The sequence below is a fragment of the Plutella xylostella genome, chromosome 14 (genome assembly GCF_932276165.1).
Source record: "Plutella xylostella chromosome 14, ilPluXylo3.1, whole genome shotgun sequence".
Taxonomy (NCBI): Eukaryota; Metazoa; Arthropoda; class Insecta; order Lepidoptera; family Plutellidae; genus Plutella; species Plutella xylostella.
In genome coordinates, this window is record NC_063994.1 from 4,811,164 (window position 1) to 4,833,350 (window position 22,187).

At 37.1% G+C, this 22,187-nt stretch overlaps 1 protein-coding gene across 3 annotated transcripts in view; it reads left to right on the top strand.

The window, feature by feature from the left end:
• The window catches only part of LOC119690311 (ankyrin repeat and sterile alpha motif domain-containing protein 1B), an 88,608-nt gene extending 67,417 nt beyond the window's left edge, over positions 1–21,191 (top strand). For all 3 annotated transcript variants that reach the window (XM_048625430.1, XM_048625429.1, XM_048625431.1), the window contains 7 exons: positions 6,850–7,121; positions 9,217–9,432; positions 10,497–10,880; positions 15,107–15,385; positions 15,561–15,719; positions 16,394–16,531; positions 19,485–21,191. In XM_048625430.1, the coding sequence (XP_048481387.1) occupies positions 6,850–7,121; positions 9,217–9,432; positions 10,497–10,880; positions 15,107–15,385; positions 15,561–15,719; positions 16,394–16,531; positions 19,485–19,826 (1,790 nt within the window). In that variant the 3' untranslated portion in view covers positions 19,827–21,191. The remainder of the gene's footprint in view (positions 1–6,849; positions 7,122–9,216; positions 9,433–10,496; positions 10,881–15,106; positions 15,386–15,560; positions 15,720–16,393; positions 16,532–19,484) is intronic.
• The last annotated feature ends 996 nt before the right edge of the window (positions 21,192–22,187 follow it).

Here is a 22,187-nt window from a genome sequence, read left to right on the forward strand (position 1 = left end):
AAACATGTTAGGAAGTGTGTTTATGAAAAGGCCATGAAATGTAACTTGAACTTTATAGTAGCCATCTGCTACTTGTATTTAGAATTTTAATGGACTTGAAATTTTTATGTAGCAATATGTATCAAAATACCCATTTTTCGGAGAACACTTTCTTTGGTGGCCGTCTTCTTGTTTTGTGAGTTCATAATATATTAATTATAACATAATATGATACATGTAACAAAATATGAACTTGACCTTCCAAACAGGATAATAGGTGAGTTTTAGACGGTCGAATGGCGTAGTGGTTAATGGCCCTGACTGCTATGCCGAATGTCCCGGGTTCGATTCCCAGCTGGGGAGCTGGGGCAGATATTTGTTTAAAGACAGATATTTGTACTCGGGTCTTGGGTGTTGATATTTATATTTAATATTATGTATTTGTGTAATATCTACCTATGTATTTGTGTAGATATATCAGCTGTCCGGTACCCATATTACAGGTTCTGTCTAGTTTGGGGTCGGATAGCCGTGTGTGAGAATGTCCTCGCATATTATTATTATTATAGTTAACGATTATGTTTTTAAGTAATGTTCCTGTCAGTGCTAGCTGTTTGGTCAATAAAACAATAAACTGACTGATGGTACCTTCTCTGCTATCCACCTTGTTCGTTTCAGTGCAAAGAGAAATTAGGCTGGCAAGGAGTGCACTCAGAATGGTACGGGTCGCATGATTCGTATCCTTGTGCCTTGAGAGTGGTCTATAATAGATATTTGTCCATTAAACTTATACATAAATACTTACATACATAGTAAAGAAAAGGAACGTAGGTATATCTCATAGAAAGTGTTTTCACGTCACTCACTCGAGAGCTAGTACTTACTATCTGATCAACCGCGAGTAACCAGTTGCCGAATACCCTCCAGCTACTTGACAGAATGAGAGATACTGATACCAGCTTGACTTTGATTCTGCTAAAAGTAACAAAGAAAGACGATTATGATATCGTATATATATTTATGTAGGTTGGCTGAAAGAAATTGCTTTTTGGCAATAAGCCCGCCTTTGTATACGTCCTATATGTTTTAAATTTGTAATCTGTTTTGTATATTGTGTACAATAAAGCGTTTATAAATAAATATCGTCATAAATCGTAGAATGATTAAGTATCTCTGTTCTACCAACATTACTAGTTGGCATACATTGCATAGTGAGGATGAGAATGTGTCATAGAGTACTTTCATTACTAATATCGATTAATGACGATAATAACTAATATCTAAATCGTGTTTCGATATTCAAATTTATTCAAAAGTTTCAAAACTTACCACGTTTTTTTACCAACAGCCAAATTATTACTGCATCAATAGTCACCTTTATTAGCAAGTTCATAAAGTCTATATTCCCAGTAAAATGCGAACGAAGCTAAGCATACATTTTGAATACCCATTAATTTAAGTAAAAGGTAATCAGAGCGTTATATTTTAATCTTAAGTTGACTATAAATAAGAAGATTTTAAAATAATGGTCAAATGCATTTAAAATCTTACGTTGATTAGAGCACACCTTTTTCCTTAAAATTATTTGATTTTAAGTGTTTGTAGAAAAATACTATCGACAGTCTTATAGCAGGGTAAAAACGCTAAAGTACTGAGAAAAAAAATAAGAGCTAAAATTTCATTTCCTAAAATGTCAACTCAACTTGTGAGTGTTATCTTGTTGTGTCGTGTTATCGCCACCACTTTGTAAAGCGATTTCTTTTCAAAATATTTCGGTTAAGTTTCACAAAAATTCTTAGATACAGGCTTTCAAAATTCCTGCTTTTTGGTTAGTACTGAAGAGTTTGAAAGTAGCCATAAAATATTCTACTTTAGTCATATTTTAAGTAGTAAGGATTATTTTTCAGCATCAGTGGAAATATTCTACATTATGGATGAAAACAGTAGTAGGAAACTATAAATAATGCATGTGATGCTCCTTAAAGAAGAAATTCTAATGAGATCCCAGATGCATACATAGTATGGAATAAGTCTGCATCAAATAGTGTCACCATTATAACATAAAGCTGTTCCCGCGCGCTTCGCTTCGCCTTAAAAAGTTTTCCCGTAGGAATTCCGGGATAAAAAGTAGCCTATGTTCTTTCCCAGAGTCTAGACCGTATGTATACCAAATTTCATTCAAATCCGTTCAGTAGTTTTGGCGTGAAAGAGTAACAGACAGACAGACAGACAGACATACACAGTTACTTTCGCATTTATAATATTAGTTAGGATATACATTACCAATATGTAGTAAAACAGTAATTAGTCCTATAATTTGTGTGCTCAACAATAATTTGATTCCATTCGACCCGCTATCATTAGGCCTGATTAAGTCTATAAATGTTTCATTAAAACTTGATTTAGATTTGCTAAGTGCGAACGCAACATTAACGGAATAGTAACGTTTAAACATTAACGGGATCTGGATACAAACCGTGGTATTAGTTTAGTATAAAACACACTTAGAAAGTAACGTTTTGGCTTAATAACCTTGCATTTTACTTTGGAGTGATGTGGCAAAAAAGATTCAAGAAAACGTTTACTTAGACTTTTCCCTATTTTTTGCAACATTTAGGTCAGTAGCTAATGTATCTTATTCTCTCAACTGCCCTCAATGGACTCCCAGACTGTGCACAATCCTTGCAGCCAATTGTCTTACAAATTGACTCAGATTAATAAATTGGAGTACAATAGTGTGACGACAAACGGTTTCTTATCAATATTGTTTCAGTCGCGCCCCAGAACGCTTGACAGGCGTTCGTCAATCGATATTTTTGCACCGGTGCTTATATTCGGTAAAAATTTCGTTGCTGACCCTACATTTTGACAATAGTTCCCTAAAGTTTGACTGTAGTTCCCTATAGTTTATTGCTATTATTTATATGATTTTTATCACCATACCTACATACCTGTATTTTTTTGTTAACTTTATTTTGTTTATCTACTGTGAGTGGTTGGATTAAAAAACAAAATATTACTTGAAAAATGAAGTGTCAAAGTTCATCGTGAAACAGTGATCGGAGGCGATGTCGAAGTATTGAAGATAAACGACAATGTCCATAGATTTGATAAAGGAAATTGATGGTTGTGGCACCGATGGGAAACTGTGAGTAGCACCACTTGTGTAGTGAATGAATAATGATTTATATCTATTAGATGTCTCTTGTGAGACACTGGATATTGGTCAGTTATGTCTTTGATTGTGAATTTTGTAAATGGATAAAAATCATGGTTGGCGGTAGTTTTGTTGAGTTGGTCCCCTTTATTTACCGAAGAAAATCTATTATATATTACATATAAGTTAGTGCTAATAACTAAAAGAGACCAGTTAGAACAGTTTAATGATGTAACAGTCGTAAAGTAAATGCAATAAGTTACACAAAATAGGTCACAACTAAAGAGACCTAGCCTAGATAAGTGTCCACATTACTTGTAGATACGACTTGTTTATTCAATTATATCGTGACATATGTGGAACTATTAATGCATATAAAATAGTTACCGTGAATTAAATATAAATATATATTATAGCAAGTAAATAGTTTAGTGGATTGGACCACATAAATCTCATCTCATTTACTATAAACTATGCACATGGTATAATCATACAATATTTAGTCTACAATTGTTTACATAACCCAACATAAATTTATGTACACAAACGATCTGTCGGGTTAAAATAAGTAAAAAATCTACCTATGTTTGCGTGTGTGACGTCGAAATTCTAATCTAAGTCATAAGGAAAAATATAATCAAAGGACATCTACCTGTCTGCAACCAAATATGACACATGAAGTGTGGGGCATGACATGAGTCATAATTGCATGACACTGCGATGGCGATCAGACTCTAAAATTGCATCTTACTAGCAATTTTTTAACCCCGACGAAAAGCAGGGGTGTTATACGTTTTACTGTCTGTGTATCTGTCTGCGGTAGCGTGGCTCTCAAACGGCTGAATCGATTTTCGATTGTTTTTTGGTAATGCCATGCATAAATATTAAAATATTTGTAATATTTATAATTATTAATTCGGCTGCGGTCCAATAAGGTCTTAAGTGTAAATTCCGGTAAAGGTTCATAGACTATATAGCCACGATTTCATCCAATCACATCCAATAATCCTGAAGCAAGAATCTTAAATGCCTAAGCACAGTTGGAATTATTAGAGGTAAGCGGGACTTTTATGCTTATGGGAAGTTGCAGTCTTGTCTGGATCTTACAGAATAACCAGAAAGCCATACAGTAACTTTGGTTTTAATTGGATATTCAGTCTAATATACTTACAGAATATTTTGTACTTAATTAGACAATGTTTCCCACGGTATGTTGATTGCGTTTCGTAACGTTGAGATGGGTTCCGATAAGATTACAGTCGTCTCGGACGGTTTTACTCAGAATTATAATCTTGATAAATAGTTTTATGGGTAAGTAAATAGTTTTTTGATGACAAAATATATATAAGTAAAATTGGAATAATTGTAATAAAGCATAAACAATGTAAACCCATTTATTATAATAAAATATTAATTTATTTATACATACTAGAATTTGAACGAATATTAATTTATAACACCAAGTTCCGTTCAGCCCTATTGAACAAAAGGTAACGACAACTTTTAGTGATCATAAAAATAAAAGACGTTTGAAAAAAAACTGCATTGTTTAAGTAATCGTAACTTCCATCGGCCGGTAGTTGTCAGTTGTGATGAGTCCTGTGACCACACTTTGTGTTAACAATGGTCCATTGTTCCGGTTATTGTTCAACTCATGGTCACTCTACACAAGGGAATGAGGTGTGTTTGATTATTCACAGCTGATTTGCTGCTCTGCAGGGGATAGACTCACAATTATTATTAGGAAAAGAAAAAAATCCTGTACGTAGGTGTCTTGTCTACTGAAAATAATATTACGCTTACTACGTCCATAATGATTTGTAGAGTTATAACGTACCTACCCGCCTTCAGATGGTTGTTTATAAATGTTTGAAATAACTTATGCACTATTAACATTTGCGCGATGATCCTGTTTTAAACTGAACAATAAGGGTTGACGAGAAACGTGCATCAATTTAAATATTTGTGCCAAATCAAACGTTATGAACAGGAAAGAACACACTGTTATGTGTTTGTTTTTCTATTGTATCACTCCTGTTTTGATAACTTAAAAGGAAAGGAAGAGGAAGGATCAGTTAACATAATAAAAAACAAAATATTTTGTTTAGATTTGACCTCATGTACTTACATGAGGTCATGATGTTATCTGAGGAATAAAATTGTTACTGTCACTGTCTAATACTAACATTCAGATACGACAGCATCAGAGTTATTCCTCAGATAACTTATCTGACTATTGAAAAATCAGCCCTTAATGTATTTAATTAACTAGTTGACCATTCGATAAGTAGGTACAGCAGTGAAGAGGCCAATATCTTTGCACCTTTAAAGGAAAATCATTCTAAGTTAGTAAACACATAAATACTAGAAAGTAGGCCAAACAATATTGTAACTCTAACTGAAGGAAAAGTGTTGTTTGCCTAAACTGTTACACTTGTGATGAACACGTGTTCACGTATACTTGTAGATTTATTGTGATAAAAACAACATCAAGTGAACTTCGATGTTAACTGTCTGATCTAATCTTCATCTAAATCTTAGATTAACAATATACTAACGTTAACCTAAGATATAAATTCTACACAAAATATCTATTAAAAAATTTAAGCATTTTGTATTTTTTATTGAATGTAGAACCTAGTACTAAGTACTGGGTTGATTCCGTTGCATTGGGGATGTAGGTAGATATACATATTAGCTGTAGAAAGGATAATAAAGGACTTAGGTAAGTAATACTTTTTTATAACCGACAAAAAAGCTACAACCGAAATTACAACACCCATGACCCGTCATATATTTCTGTGGATTCGTATGCAATTTCTTTTCTCTCTACAAAAAAAAACGTTTAAAAGCCATCGCAACAGGTGATTGGTAAAGAAGCCAAGGCTAAAGCGACTACAGTGTAAGTGTGAGCTATCAAACTCAAACCGGTATCTATTGAAGAAGCGAGGCTGAATTCTGATGCGGCGATAAAAACTACTTATTCGAAGGTTTGTGAGAAAGAACTTGTTTCGAATGAATTGTATTGACTTGATAGGCGATGTAACAAACGAGGATGCTCGTAAAATTTTAGTAGGTCTATACCACTTAGTTATACATATACGGTAAAAAATAATGTATAATAGTTATAAGTTACACTAAGACCGTCCGATCAAAATCGTACTGTATCTACTAGGTAAACTATCTATATACTTTAATGTCCCAGCATATAACGTACAACACGACGTATACCTATGTATAAGGTAGAGTGCATAGGTCACTCGGGGAGGCTCCTTCCATGTAGCGAACGAATTCCAATCTTGGATTAGAATAAGTACTAATTATGTCATATCTAAGAGCGGTGGTAGCTCAGTCGGGTAAGCGCCCGCTTCTCACGCAAGAGATGCGGGTTCGAATCCCGGCGCTGACATGTACCAATGAGTTCTTTTAACTTAAGCACAATGTATACCATCGCTCTTACGGTGAAGGAAAACATCGTGAGGAAACCTGCATATCTAGGTTTAGCACATCTAGATATGTGAACCCACCAACCCGCAGTAGACCAGCGTGGTGGGAAATGGTCCAAGCTAGGAAGGCAGTTTAGACCTTGGGGATATGCACAAAGGTTCCACTCGAGAGAGCCAGGTGCATGTACTTACACCCCCACAGAGAATAGAATAGAATAGTCATATCAGATACTTACATTCGACTAACCCCCCTTTCCTTGTCCACAGGCCTGTTCAAAGGCTCGACGACGACACTCGACGGGATCGGTCTACGCCCGATGCCGGCCGAGCGACCGAAGACGTTGCGGAAACTCAAATCAGTATACGACTCCTCCCCAACAGACCTGCCGGGATGCAACAATATACACACGAACAGCAATGGACAGGCTGCCGAGCGATTGAACGGCGTCGATGAGGAAGTTAGGAGACGCAGTAATACGACCAGTTCCACGCATAGTGGAGACAAGTCCCTGTCGATTCTGAGTCCGTTTGATGAGCAGGTCAGTGTTTTGTTGTTTTTTAATTTTGGATTCAAAATTAGGGATGTTCTAAATTTGAAAATGATATCTCGATGTTTGCGTGTGGTAATCTGAAGGCATAGGCTCAAAACTGGTGGATGGAATTCATACGATATAATTTAAAAAGAATGGCCAAGTTTCTACTTTCAACAATCAGTAAATATTGGCATCATAAAACGGAGAAAACCATGCCTTCAATCAACAATTTATACGAGCGTATCTTTAGTCACGCTCAAAATTGCTGATGCATAAAGCGGGAACCGTGACTGCGATAAAACATCTTTTGAAAAAGGAATACTTATTAAATTATTTAAACAGCGTATCCTAAACAGTTGTTGCAGTGACGTCCTGTAAACAATACGGATAATAACATGTGAAGATGAAGACACAAAGGCCGGAAGTCAAAAAATTAGCGCGCTTAAGTTGGCACACCTGTTATTTTTAACGGTTTGCAACTGTCGTGTTGGTTACTCACTGTTTTAAGCGTTACTTTCGTTCGATGTTTGAATTTTAAGAGGGATAGCGATTTTAACGGTACCTGCATTATTAATACTCGTAACTCAAAGATATCATAACGATAATTGAAGCAGTAAGTTAAATTAAATTTATGCTTTATGATCTAATAAAAATGATACTGAATTAACAATCTATATAACTTACAAACAAAACTGTTTAGAGGGAATTGCTACGGCCTTTATTAAATACGTATAACTGACTGTAGAACATGGTCCTTTCTAAAGTACCTAACTACCTACATAATAATGTATTTAATCATTAAGCTGTATCATATGCTATAGTTTTTAATTAAAAATACTGCTTGTCGGTGTCGGGTCACATTTGCGTAAACTTGTTAACATAATAAAGATAGCCAAGTCAGATAAAATTACACACATGCTTATCATTTTACAAATCTATTATGCCTTGCAAAAACGACCATTTTTATATTATGCGTGTCTGTGCAGGCTTTGTTTTTTTAAAATGCAGGAATGACAAAATGGCGCCTATATTATCTTTGTTTAATGCAAATTCCAACAGATGCAGTTAAAAATATAATGCTTTCTGTCTACTACTGAACTCTACTAGTGACACACTGATGACGACTGATGATGATGAAACTGTGTTTGGGTTTATTGCCTAATGTAAAATATTCTCACAGGCCATGGTTTTCTAGCGGTTTATGAATGACACACATGTTAAATTTGTATGAATGTTATTCGTTATCGTACATCGAATCTCCATTAGCGGATAACTTTGACATCAAAACCCGTTGATCTTGTCATTAACTTTTATTGTTTCTTGTTTGAATATTGAGTAACTATGTATTAAAAAAAGCCCTGAGTAGAGTGGTTGAGAAAATATTTTTTGGTAATTTTAAATTACATGCTCAACATGTTTTGAGTAAGTCCATACTTAGCTGTCCTTTTTGTGCTCGTTGTTAATGTATTGTTTTTATTGAATTTTATGACATGTACTGAATATGGATCAAGTTATCTGAAATAAATGAATTTAATTAATTTACTCTCCTATCTCTGCGACCTATCAACGTATTTACGGTAACATCTAAACCGCAGTTTGACAGATGCTACACACAAAGTACTCGTCCATCCCCGATCATTTCACATACATACATAATTATGCTCACGACTGTAATCCCTGAAGTGGTAGTCAGAGGTGACACGCAAGCGTCCGTCTTCAAGTCACCCGCTTTTCGTTGTTCTTTTGTACTCACGTGATAGGTGGCGAGCCGTATAGCCGTTTTTTTTTCAACACAACCAATAAGTGTTTTCAGCGGTTGTTTGTTTGCTGTTGTTATATTTTATTCTAATGTTACTAACACTTAAACCGTATCTACTAGCAATCTCTGAATCTTGTTACTGCTAATTTTAATACTCTATCTGTCAATAGCTCACAGTTACTATCATAAGATTTTGACACACAAAAAGTAGTATCGAAAATAGTATCGAATAGACGTTAGCCCGTGATAGGCCCTCAGCTATCGACAGATAGAGTTATTGAAACTGGCAATTCCTCGAATAAATTAATTATTTTTATAATAATAACCGCACTTCTCCCACAGGAGGAATGGGCAAAAATCTCCGAGATCATGGCGTCGTTCGGCAGCAAGCTGGTCCGAGAGTCAGTGTTCGTGTCAGAACTGGAGCAGGAGTTCAGCTCGCGGCTCGGAGTCGGCTCCGAGAGCCACAGCCGCGTGGCTCTGTGGCTCTGTAGTGTGTCGGCGCAGCACTATGAACCGACGTTCGTGGAGCATGGATACGATCATGTGGACTTTATTGTGAGTATGACTTGACCTTGACCTTGGTTATAGTGATCTGCAGTCTGTGCAGAAGGTCCCGGATTCGATTCTTGGCCGGGCAAATATTAGTGTAAAGACCTGGGGCAGGAGTTCAGCTCGCGGCTCGGAGTCAGCGGAGAGAGCCACAGCCGGGTCGCTATGTGGCTCTGTAGTGTGTCGGCGCAGCACTATGAACCGACGTTCGTGGAGCATGGATACGATCATGTGGACTTTATTGTGAGTATGAATGGACTTGATGACCAACTGGTGTAGTGGTTAGTGATTAGCAGTCAGTGCAGAAGGTCCCGGGTTTGATTCCTGACCGGGGCAAATATTTGTAGGTATAAAGACAGATATTTGCACTCGGGTCTTGGGTGTTAATATCTGTTTTGTGTCAGTTTCCCGATACACAAATTACAGGTTGGATAGCCGTATGTGAGGTTCCCCCACATATAATTCGTAATAATTATCGTCCACCTGAGGAAATGAGATGATGGCAGTGGAGACATTCCACTGAGGAAGAGGGGACTGCAAATGTATTGGTGGATTTTTAAGTGTCTTAGTTCCGCCGTCTCGCATTGCCTCAGTGGACCGTCAGCCTTATGACACCTCATCGTTTCTCAATTAATTATGGCTATACCCACAATCATTATCATTTGATAACAACCAATCCCACTTGGAGTTATAGAATACAGGAGCTGATAATGATAAAAATTGTATCAGTACTATTCTTTGCTTGATATGTCTTAGTCTGTTTTATTTTAAAGCCTCTATTAAAGCATTACGTAAATAAATAATAATGAACTATGTGCTAATGTGAACACGGATCAGGTTACATTTATAAATCAATAGTAATTGACCGCAACTGTAATTAAACATAATAACGGCATGATTGTCTTTAAAGAAAACATGTTTTATATTATTATGATTAATTGATTGTTACGTGTTAAACATTGTATGACACTGTAGGTGCGGAGGATAATAATTGTATTTAATCTTATACTAAGACTGTTTTATAAAAAAATAGTCACCTGTAATCACACAAATATTCCAATTTGTTACAGAACGGCGTCCTAGAAGAGTCAGACCTAAAAGAAATGGGAATAGACGACGCAGATAGAACTAAAATACTAGAATCATCGAAACAGTTACCTCTTAAAATAGCGGAAATAAGCAATAATTATAACAATAATAACATTAGCAAAGCCCCAACGGAAACCGTTGACGAGTGGCTGAAGAGTATACATTTAGAACAATATAGTGAGACGTTTAGGAAACATTTGTATGTAGACATGGATAGGGTGAGGAGGATATGGGAGGTGGAACTGACGGCAGTGCTGGAGATACAGAAGCTGGGGCACAGGAAGAGGATCCTTGCCTCGGTGTCGGGGCAGCAGAACGGGCCCGCCAACCACATCGAGGACATCAACGCTGATCTCAACACTTTGGTGAGTGGTTTTTTTTAAATATGGAATTGGTAATAGGTCAGGAAATGGTTCGATCGGCGTAAACACGCTTAAAAAATGTATTCTCTTTATTTCGCAGCGATAGGAACAACATTAACGGAATTGTAAATTAGGAATGACTTATAACATTAAAGATCAAAGTTTTAAAACCTAGGACTTCTGCTTATATTATAATAAAATAGGTATTGAGACTTAAGACAATGCCCATTATTAAAACTGTAACATTGTCCTAGGCAAGTCATTAGAACATATAATTAGCAGCCTCTTTAGCATAATGCCTATAATCACTGCGAGAAACAAAGACTAGGTATATAAACAGGCATTCTATTGCTAGGAAACCTTTGTACACATTCAAAATTCAAAATTGTTTATTGTTCAATTACATATCAATCGTACAAGTTGCAAGGGCACCTGTACTAGGTGACAAACCTGTGTTACTGGGTACCATAAAAACATAATACATAAAAAAATACTTTTAATTTGATATTTTTAGACATAATTATAATTTGAGTCCTTAAACCTTATCACATCTATATTTAGTACAGGGTGACGCTGGGCTGCAAAAGTTGTTAGTAACCCGAAAATGCATGCTTTTAAAAATGAACTCCTAGTTTTATTTATACCTACGTGACCAACTAAGTTTTTGTGAGGAGACAAAAAATATATCGCGAATCTAAGGATCCAAAGTCGTGGATCAAAAATGGTTCAGAATGAGCCCGTTTCAGCTTACTATACAATATACCTATATACACACGCACGCACTTACGCCTTGTACTAATGTACTCCCTTGCGGGGTAGGCAGAGGTGCATTGCTGCACCCACTTTTCGCCAGAGTGTTATGTTAGTCCCAACCTATATACTATACAATAATGGATTAAATGAATAAATATGTAAATATACCCTACCACTTTTGCTAGATACAGTAGCATCCACAACATGTGCTACAGACCAACATCTACAAACACAATAGACCACAGATTACTAAACACATAGAGCTGACATCAGATGCTGCAATATGCATATGAGTCGCCGCGGCGTCGCTTGTTGCTGGCGACGGCGACGTGACGTCTGTCTATGCATGTCAATTGACGTGTTGAATATGTATACCACTGCCACTGGAGACCGGTGTTATGCCTATAGATACCGACAAATGAGTTTCAATTGTTTTGTTACTGTGTTCTAATTGGCTAATGGACTAATTGGCTTAATTGAGGTTTAAATTTAAATACAAACTAACAGGCACCCTGTAAATATTCAACTGTAGGATATGGACCTCCACCAATACTGGCGGGTTATAGAATAGATTTTCAGACAATCTCTACCAGACCATCCTAGAATAGATGAGACAATTTTAACAATTATTTTCTTATAAAAGGGTTATTGCCATTATATCCACAATTGTTAGGCGGGTTTCAGATATCTTAAAACATAAGAATATTTAACCTTTACTGACTAATTTCTCTAACTCTTCGAAATTAATTAGCCATAACCTAGGTCTAAAGTAATTTCGTATAGTGAAATTATCCTTAATGTCAATAAAAATATCAGCAATGCAAATACCTATATAAAAAAAATCGACGCACGAATAAAGGTTAAAAAAGAACTTCAGACTGAACCATGTACTTGACTAACATAATTTTTACTGTAGCAGACAGGGCGTGTGCACATGCAGTAGAATTAGTCCACTTTATTGTGCATCAAATGTGCACTCGCCTTAATGAGGATTTCCTTTGCTCGTAAAACGTGTGGTAATATGTATACTTGTGTGTTTTATTTGTATTCCGTCGACACTCTGCAACACAGTTAATGGTATGAATATAGAATAGCATTACGTACTTTGCTGGTTTTTTATATGGAGAGGATGACATTACTTCTTGGGAAAAATATACGTGTTAAAATTTTTCTCTAGATTTACTTATACATGACCAAAAGGTCAAAAGACTATGTGCTCTACATTTTCTTTAAAAAATATGTATAAGTTTTTTTTTGTTACTCACAGGCTTTTCAATCAATGTGTGAATGAACATACCTAATTGTATTAAAAAACTTTAGAAAGCCAATAAAGGATTTGGAACGTACTTAATCCATTCGGTATCGCAGGTATAGTATGCGACTTGGCAACCCCCCGCGTCTATCGCCATATAAGTACCCGACGCTTATTATATCGTTGGGGGCATCCCTTTAAAGGCATTCAGATGATCCTGTCTGATGTTCACTTCACTGTAGCTTATTGCTTTACGTTGTTGGTTGAAAAATATGCTTCGCATTTCAAATACAGGGTGTGAAAACTATTCGATGATTAAACGTAGTCATTTTAAGAACCTGTATATCTTAGATTTTTACAAACTTTTAATTATAGTGCGACTTCTAAAATTTAATGAATTTCAGACATTCAATAATTGGCCATTGATGTCATTTACTTTCGAAATTTGACCAAATTAACTGATTTTCAGATGCCTATTACAGCGTTACGCGAGGTACAGTTTTAATAAAGCACTTTTTTATTAAAAATATAAACATAAATTACACATTCAAATTCTTTATTCGGTCAAACTTACACAACTAAATTTTTTACATTAAAATCGACACCTTATTTATTATGTTTCCCATACACGATATCCCTTATCCTTCCCACTTAAAATTTTACCCCACACGATACGCCGAAAACTTATTACCCCGCACCGTGACATTTAAGTACTTCTTAATTACCTTTTCGCCGCCAAAATCTAACACAAGATTAAAATGGCTAATCTTTAGTAAATTGCTCATCTCGTCATAATCACACCCTGTAGGGGGTAACCTGGCAACACCCTTGAACAGGTGCCATAATATACGGCTGGCAACACTCAAATATATTGGGGATTTAAATGCATGCTTTTTGGGGCCGGCCGGTAGAGTGGTGATTATAGAGGATGCACTATAAATATGTCTATATAAAAAATATGCACTTAAAATTGTATAATTATTATGCCTTAGCTTTCAAAACACTCAATAAATAGTTGTACAGAGGTATGTTGAAGTGTTACAGCTACGGTAAGAATCACACTATTTGACAGATACTTTCAGGTGAATCTGAATAATTTATTGCACACCAGCAACAAATAGAAATACCTATAACCACCACCCTAACCATATATATTCAACTACACAGCCACACACAGACACACATACACATAGGTACAATCCCGAAAGCCGTATGCGATTGCTATAGAAACGCACGCATGCGGTTGCGGCGCGCACTTTTTTAATTTCACACATCGCTTCCCGTGTATAGGTAATTAGTGCTCAATCCAGCCAGCATTCAGCCACGGCTATTCATTCCGAGAGAGCCACTTGTGGCCGCTAGAACCTTGGTCTTGTCGTGGCATAGTCTGGTTTGATGGGTCGTATTTGCGTCAAAAATTTGCATTTCTACGTAATTTTTACACGATTTTACTGATGATGTGGTGTGGTGTGGTGTTGCTCACTTTCGTCATTGATACTGTATGTAGAAATTATGTGCCATAAACGCCGCCATAAAAGATATAATGAGCAATTCTCCCTCGTAAATATTTGATGGATCATTCACATACCTACTATTCTTTGTTGAATCAAAAAATGAAATAGATCCACCGAATTGAAAAGTGTCATCTTATGCACCACTGACTGTACACTGCATGAGCATCAATTCACAAGGGTTGTCACCTTTCAACCCATTCGTGTTCATTACGGCACGGATAGTCCTATTCAATCAAAGTAGGCTGAATAGCGCACTCCGCTACCACTTTTATATTTGAACAATAACCATTCCCACTTTCCCTACAAATTAGTGTCTCTCAATTATACATCCCGGGCCTTTAGTGGCTTAATTAAAATTTTACGCAATGCCAATTCGAATGTTTTTTTTTTGTCACTGCCTCGTACCTCTTTTGTTTGTCACCTCTGAAGTGTGAAGCGGGATCCTGTTTTTTATTTTATTATTCAGTTTTGTAACAACCTTTTCTGATACAATTAAGCGTTAATTTGCAGTGTTGTTTCATGCATATTTTTTGTTGTTTTGAACAATTGTGTATAGCTTGAAGTTTTGTCCATATTTTTTTCATTTATTCGATTGTATTGTATTTATAATTTTTGACATATGATGAGCTTTTCTCAAATACAACAGACACTATGCACTAAAACTTTTAACCTTTTTCGCAACTGACTTTAACCAGTCACCTTTATTCCAGAAATCCAACATCCAACAGCTTAAAGACGAAATCAAAGAAAAACTCCCCGAAAACCTGAAAGCCGTGCCTCCTCCCGTGGTGCCAAACCTGGCGCCCCCTGGTGGGGAAACGTTGAAGCGAAGTAAGAAGAACCGGCCGGCGCCTCAGCCGCCGAGACCTTCGGATCTGGAGATCAGGGCGCCGTCAGAGCTGATGGTAGGAGTGCCGGGAGCGCTGAAGACGCAGTGGAAACATCAGCCCTTCGTTCTCGTCACGGGCGCTGTGACGTATGTTGCTAATGTAAGTGATTGATTTATGTTTTTTACATTAATTATTCTTGGCAGAGTCCTACAAGTATCTTTATATTTTTGAGGCATATAAAATGACTTTGAACATCTAGTTAAATGTAATAATAATTTTAATATTGTCATTGACATAGCTCGTCTAACACTTGCATTTTTATTTTCAAATACAGTATTTAGGGTCGACAGTGGTCAAAGAACTCCGAGGGACGGAATCCACGAAAAAGTCGATACAGAAGCTAAAGAAGTCAACCAAAGAGCCCCGAGATTCTCCTGATATCATTCTGTCCATCAGCTATAGAGGTGTCAAGTTTCTTAACACTATTACGAGGGTAAGTTTTCATCAAAAATAATTATACTTGTTGGTAATGTTTTAATGAGTAAAACAGTTTTGAGGTGCCTTGGGTAATTTTTTACTTGATTGGACATCATAACGTTTATTCTTAGTTTTTCCATGACGAGATATCTTGTTAAAACACTATTGTCCAAAAAACTAATCAACCGGCTGGAGGCAAACAACCCTTCTCCCTAAACAAAAGGTCCTCTAACCAACTCTTCGCTTTTGTTCTTTTGGTTATTAATTTTGGATCTTTCCTCACACTTCATCGATTCACTGAGCAAGCCTTTGTGTTTCTTCTAGACACAAAAAGGACTGTTTTCTCCTTACAGTTTTTTTTGGCAAAGCATTTTTATATTATTTTTGAACTCTTCACGCTTAGTTAGATGTTCTAATTAGTGTTTTTCGACGTTTGCTGCTCGTGAATTTTTTGATATTGTTTTCTTGCATAATTTTCTGTTTTCGTCAGACCGTTTCAAATTAATTATTGTGAGAACTTTTTTCATGGAAACGGTCGAGTTTTTACTTTAAATCATTTAAATATTTTTTGCCTGTAGCTTAAAAACATAGTAGCATTGGAGAAGTTTCTGGAACATATCCGAACATTTCCCACATATTATTAAACCTGTAAACAGCAACAATATCCTCATCATCACCACTACTCCCCAGGAGTTGATCTGCGAGCACGAGATCCGCAACATCCACTGCGCGTGTCAGGACGCCGACGACCTCACGCACTTCGCCTACATCACCAAGGACCACGCCACCAAGAGCCACTACTGCCACGTGTTCTGTGTCGCTACCATGGTCAGTGTCTTCTGCATTTACTTTGTTGTTTATGGTTATGTTAGATTTGGCAATAAATTTTAGAGTTCTATCGTAACCTAATAATATGTGTCATCTATAAAAACATAGACCTCTCTCTCTCTCTCTCAGCCTTCTGTAGTCCACTGTTGGACATAGGCCTCTCCTAACGATCGCCACCCCAAACGGTCACCCGCCATCTGCATCCAGCGGCTTCCCGCTACCTTCCGCAGATCATCAGACCAACGGGTTGGGGGGCGACCGACACGCCGTTTGCCGACACGGGGTCTCCACTCCAGAACCTTTTTACTCCAGCGGTCGTCGGCTCTGCGGGCTACGTGGCCAGCCCATTGCCACTTCAGCGTGCTAATCCTTTTGGCTATGTCGGTAACTTTAGTTCTCCTGCGGATTTCTTCATTACGAATCCTATCTCGCAGGGACACGCCTAACATAGCCCTTTCCATAGCACGCTGAGCAACTCTGAGCTTGTGGATAAGCCCTTTGGTGAAGCACCACGTCTCGGCTCCGTAAGTCATCACTGGCAACACGCACTGATTGAAAACGTTTGTTTTCAGACACTGAGGTATGTTTTCAGTGAAGATGTGTCGTAATTTCCCGAACGCTGCCCATCCGAGTTGGATTCTACGAGCTACCTCTTTATCGAAGTTGGATTTACCTAATCGGATCACTTGTCCTAGGTAGGGATACTGATCGACAACTTCGATGGTGACACCTCCTACAGTTACGGGCGATGATGAAACATGTTCGTTCGACATGACCTTTGTCTTGTCCATGTTCATTTTCAGCCCAACTTGTTTAGAGGCATCATTGAGGTCTGTGAGCATTTCGCCTAACTCCTCCAGCGTTTCCGCCATAATAACTATGTCATCAGCAAATCGTAGATGAGAGATATATTCGCCATTGACGTTAATGCCCAGTCTTTTCCACTCTACAAGCTTAAAAACATCTTCCAGTGCACAGGTGAACAGTTTCGGAGAAATAACATCTCCCTGTCTCACGCCCCTTTGCAACTGGATCGGTTTTGTGCTATGTTCGTGTAATCGAACTGACATTGTGGCAGCATTGTACATACATCTCAACACCTCGATATAGCGATAGTCTATATGGCACCGCTGAAGGGATTGAAGCATCGCCCAGAGCTCAATAGAATCAAAGGCTTTCTCATAGTCCACAAACGCTAGACATAAAGGTAGATTATACTCCTCGGTCTTCTGTATAACCTGCCGAAGCGTGTGTATATGATCTATGGTACTATAGCCTTTTCGGAACCCGGCTTGTTCGGGTGGCTGGAAGTCGTCGAGTCTTTGCTCGAGACGATTCGTAATAACTCTCGAAAACAGCTTGTACACATGGCTCAGAAGTGCAATGGGTCTATAATTCTTCAATAGGGCTTTGTTGCCTTTCTTGAAGAACAAAGTCACTACACTTCTGCTCCATGCCTCCGGGCTTGTGCCTTCGAGTATGACGGAATTAAACAGCCTCCGAAGTGCTATTAAAATCGGTCTACCGCCGGCTTTCAGAAGTTCTGTCGTTATTCCATCATCTCCCGGAGCTTTGTTGTTTTTTAGCTGTTTGAGAGCTATACTAATCTCGTCTAGACTGACGTCCGGAATATCTTCGGTATAGTGTCGGGTGAGTGGCGCTCGGCTGTCGTGAGCACCGCTGGTAATAGGGTTTTGTGTTGTGGTGTATAACTGTCCGTAGAATCTCTCAATTTCTCCCAGAATTTCGGGCACTGATGAAACGGTGTTGCCAGTGTCGGTCTTCAGTTGGGTCAACAGAGTCTGCCGAACAGGTCGATCTCTAGCAAAGACTTTGGAGCCCTTGTTTTGCTCTATTGCGTCTTGAATGCGCTTGCAATTGTAGCGTCTCATATCGCAACGTCTTGCTTTGGCGATCTGTCTGTTTAGACGTCTGTATTCGACCATATCAACTGAAGACTGCAACCTCATTTCTCTCCGTTCTCTTATGAGACTCAGAGTCCCATCTGAGAGTTTTTGAGGTCCTCGGTTGGTTCGGGACGAAAAATATTTCGATCCTACCTCTCGGACAGTTTCCACAAACCTATTATTTAAATCGTCAACTGTAACGCAATTCTCTAAACATATCAGGCGGTCGCAAAGCTCAGACTGAAAGCTTTCGGGATCCTGGATTTGAGCAGGAGTAGGACGGAGCGTGGACTTCATTAGACGGGAGCGTTCTATTTTGCAGTTTATATTCAAAGTGCCTCTTACGAGTCGGTGATCGCTGCCGGTCTTAACCCTACTGATCACTGAGACATCATTGAATATGTGCTTCTTATCCGTCAATATGAAGTCGATCTCGTTTTTAGTCTTCCCATCGGGGCTAATCCACGTCCACTTCCTTTGTGGCTTCTTCTTGTAGAAGGAGTTCATCATATAGAGGCCCTCCTTCTCCAAGAAGTCAGCCAGCATTTGCCCACGATGGTTCCGGACTCCAAATCCATGTGACCCCACTTTCGTCTCGCCGCCTTCTTGTTTTCCGAGTTTCGCGTTAAAGTCTCCCATCACCACCGTGAAATGAGTAGTGAGCTTACGCAGGGCAGACGATACGTCTTCATACGCAAGTTCGACCTCATCATCGGTGTGCTTAGATGTGGGTGCGTAAACCTGTATGACCTTCATTGAGTATCGTTTAGATATTCTCAGGATGAGGTACGCAACCCGTGCCGACACACTTCCGATTTCAACGATGTTGTTGACGAGGGACTTGTTGACGATGAACCCGACACCCCCTTGGGACAGTTGGTCGCCCTCCCGGTGGTACAGCAAGTTTCCGGACTGGAGAATTTCCGTATCCTCTCCCTCTCGTCGGACTTCAGATAACCCTATAATGTCCCATTTTAGCTTGCTAGACCTAAGACGAATGTAAAACGAACCTACGAATTACAACATAACTTAACTTTACTTTCCAGGATCAAGCCACTGAAGTGATCCTCACGTTAGGGGAAGCATTCGAAGTGGCTTACCAAATGGCGCTTCGCGACCAGGCAAACAGAAGCCGGGTGACACAGATACAAGCGAAAACCCCCACCCATGACCCCATGAAGAATTCCAATAAGGACAAAGTTAACCCGAACCACGGAAGATCACATTCCATTACGGAGATCAAATTGAATGGGCACCAGTTGAAAATAGCACCGATGCCGGCCTCGTTGTCTAATGAAGACTTCCAAACTACCAGGGCGGCAGACGGGTCGAGGAGCCCAAGGACACCGCTGTTGAAAGCACCCATCGCCTCCACTGAAGAATTGTGAGAAGGATATTCTACTAGGAATCTATGACAAGAAGGGTATCGAAATTTATTAAGATGATAATTATTAATGAAGAGTTGGTACCTAATAAAGTATGTTTATCATACCAATTTCGCGAGTGACAATGGTAATAATGATAATGATTATGGCCTAAATAATATTGGCTGAAATTTAGTTTCCTATTAGTTTAGTCTTCCGGAATATATACATCACATTTTTATATAATAAACTTTGTTGGGGGTTACCGCGAAAGTGAATAATTCTGCTGTATTTAGTATTGATAGCAAACTGAGGAATGTTCATTGAATCATGAATATCACGATACTTTTGTAAGCTCTAGTTGGAATGTTGTAAAAAATACCAAAAATATAATACTTATGTATTTAAATGGTCACAGTTTAGGTGTTACTATAATTATTTTATTATACTACAGTTTTGACTCTGATTTTATGAACCATAACCACGATATTTAATATTATTGTATAGTAGTTAATATTACCAATTTTACTATTGAATAGTAATGAAATAGGGCTGTTGTTTTTGTATAGTGGTTTGTAAGTTTTCTGTTTCTGTTGCGACATGACTTGTTTGACATGGTTGTTCTATATTGTCATTGTCATGCTACTAAAATTATGGAAGCTAAATTACGTGTATTAGGTAAGAAGTTTAAAATGTTGCGGAAATTTACTCTTTGAAATTAAAATATGGCTAGTGTTACTGCCTACGATCTACGATGTATTCGATATTTATATGAGTGAGTAGGCCTAAAATATAATCTCGGAAATAATATTTAAGTTGCGTTACCGTTTTTTTTTTGTTTAATGGTGTAAATATTCATTTGTTAGTTATAACTTTGTATTGTATAATTATTGTAGATGAGTTTTTGAAAGGTTGTTGAAATGTAACTTTGAACACAATCATATTGACGACAGAAGGCGTATATATGTATTCGCCTATCACAATTAAATATTACATAAAACATATCAAGCCGAAAATATGAATTATATATCACGTTATATATTGTAATAGAGACGCTTATTTAATGTCGTAATTTTATTATAGGATATAATATATTATGCTGAGCTTCCGATGTTGATTTTGCTCCAATAGTTATGCTAAATCTAAATTTAGAATTCGTTGTCGAACAATATTAATGTCTCAAAATGACAAAAAATACTGGTTTAATGTTTTCAATTATTGTAACTGTTTGCTCAAAGCCTGTGTGGTTTCAAAGATTTATTTCAATTTAATATCTGTCTATCTAAATGAAATTTGTCATAAACTCGTCGATTAAAAGTCTGATTATGTTTTTTTCACTTTTCCTGTATTCTTTGTGATACTGAAAGTAAATAAGTATTTAAAATCTTTCTTCTTTTCTTTTATTTATTACATTGTGGCCAGGCCCCTGGCCTAGAATGTGTGTCAAAAATCGTATGATAAAATATATTTAAAAACACTTTTTTTTTATACAATTAAAAGAATAATAAGTGTGGAGTGTGATTGATAATATATGTATACATATATAATATATTAAATTAATAGTTATTTATTTCAATTTGTTCATTGCTTTTTAATTAGCAAGAAATGTGCCAAAAAATTAAGTACAGGAAATTACGCCAGGCAAAATCCATAGAAAAACTAAAAACGCTCATTATATTCAGGCCTCACTATTTCTTAGTAAATTATATTTAAAAAAACGTCTTTAATCTTACTTATATAATAATACCTTTATATTATAATCTATAACTTCGGTAGTTACATGTAGGAGATTTCATTGTATTTGATCAAATAAGATCCACTTGAAATATCCATTGTCTCGTAATATATACGTTCATGAAACAAAATCAATCATTACAATTACCAAATGCTATTTATTATGTCAAGCTCCTAGCTAAATTGTGTATAATCAATTTATAATTATAATCCCTTATTATTCCCGCAAGTCTGGAAATTTCGCATTTATTTCAATTCTCATCTAAACCCGGCAATGTTTAAGATCATGATTTTTTTTCTAACTACCTACAGTTTTTACGAGCTGATTGTAAGTATAAACCAAAGATAAATTTAATAAAATAGAAATCGTTTCGTTTATAAATAAATATAGTGCTGGTCGCCTAAGTATGTAATAAAAAGCTTGACATTTATATATATTTTTAAATAAAAACGTAAATTAACACTGCCGTTGAAACGAATAAGTAATTTATTATGTCGTATTTTGTAGTTTGTATATTTATGTATACTAGTACTTACCCATTATTTTATATATTTCTATATTAACTAAAATCAGAATTATTTCTGTTTTAAACATCACAACGAGGCATCTGCCGCGACTTACCAAATGTGTATAGTACACCTACCTTATAT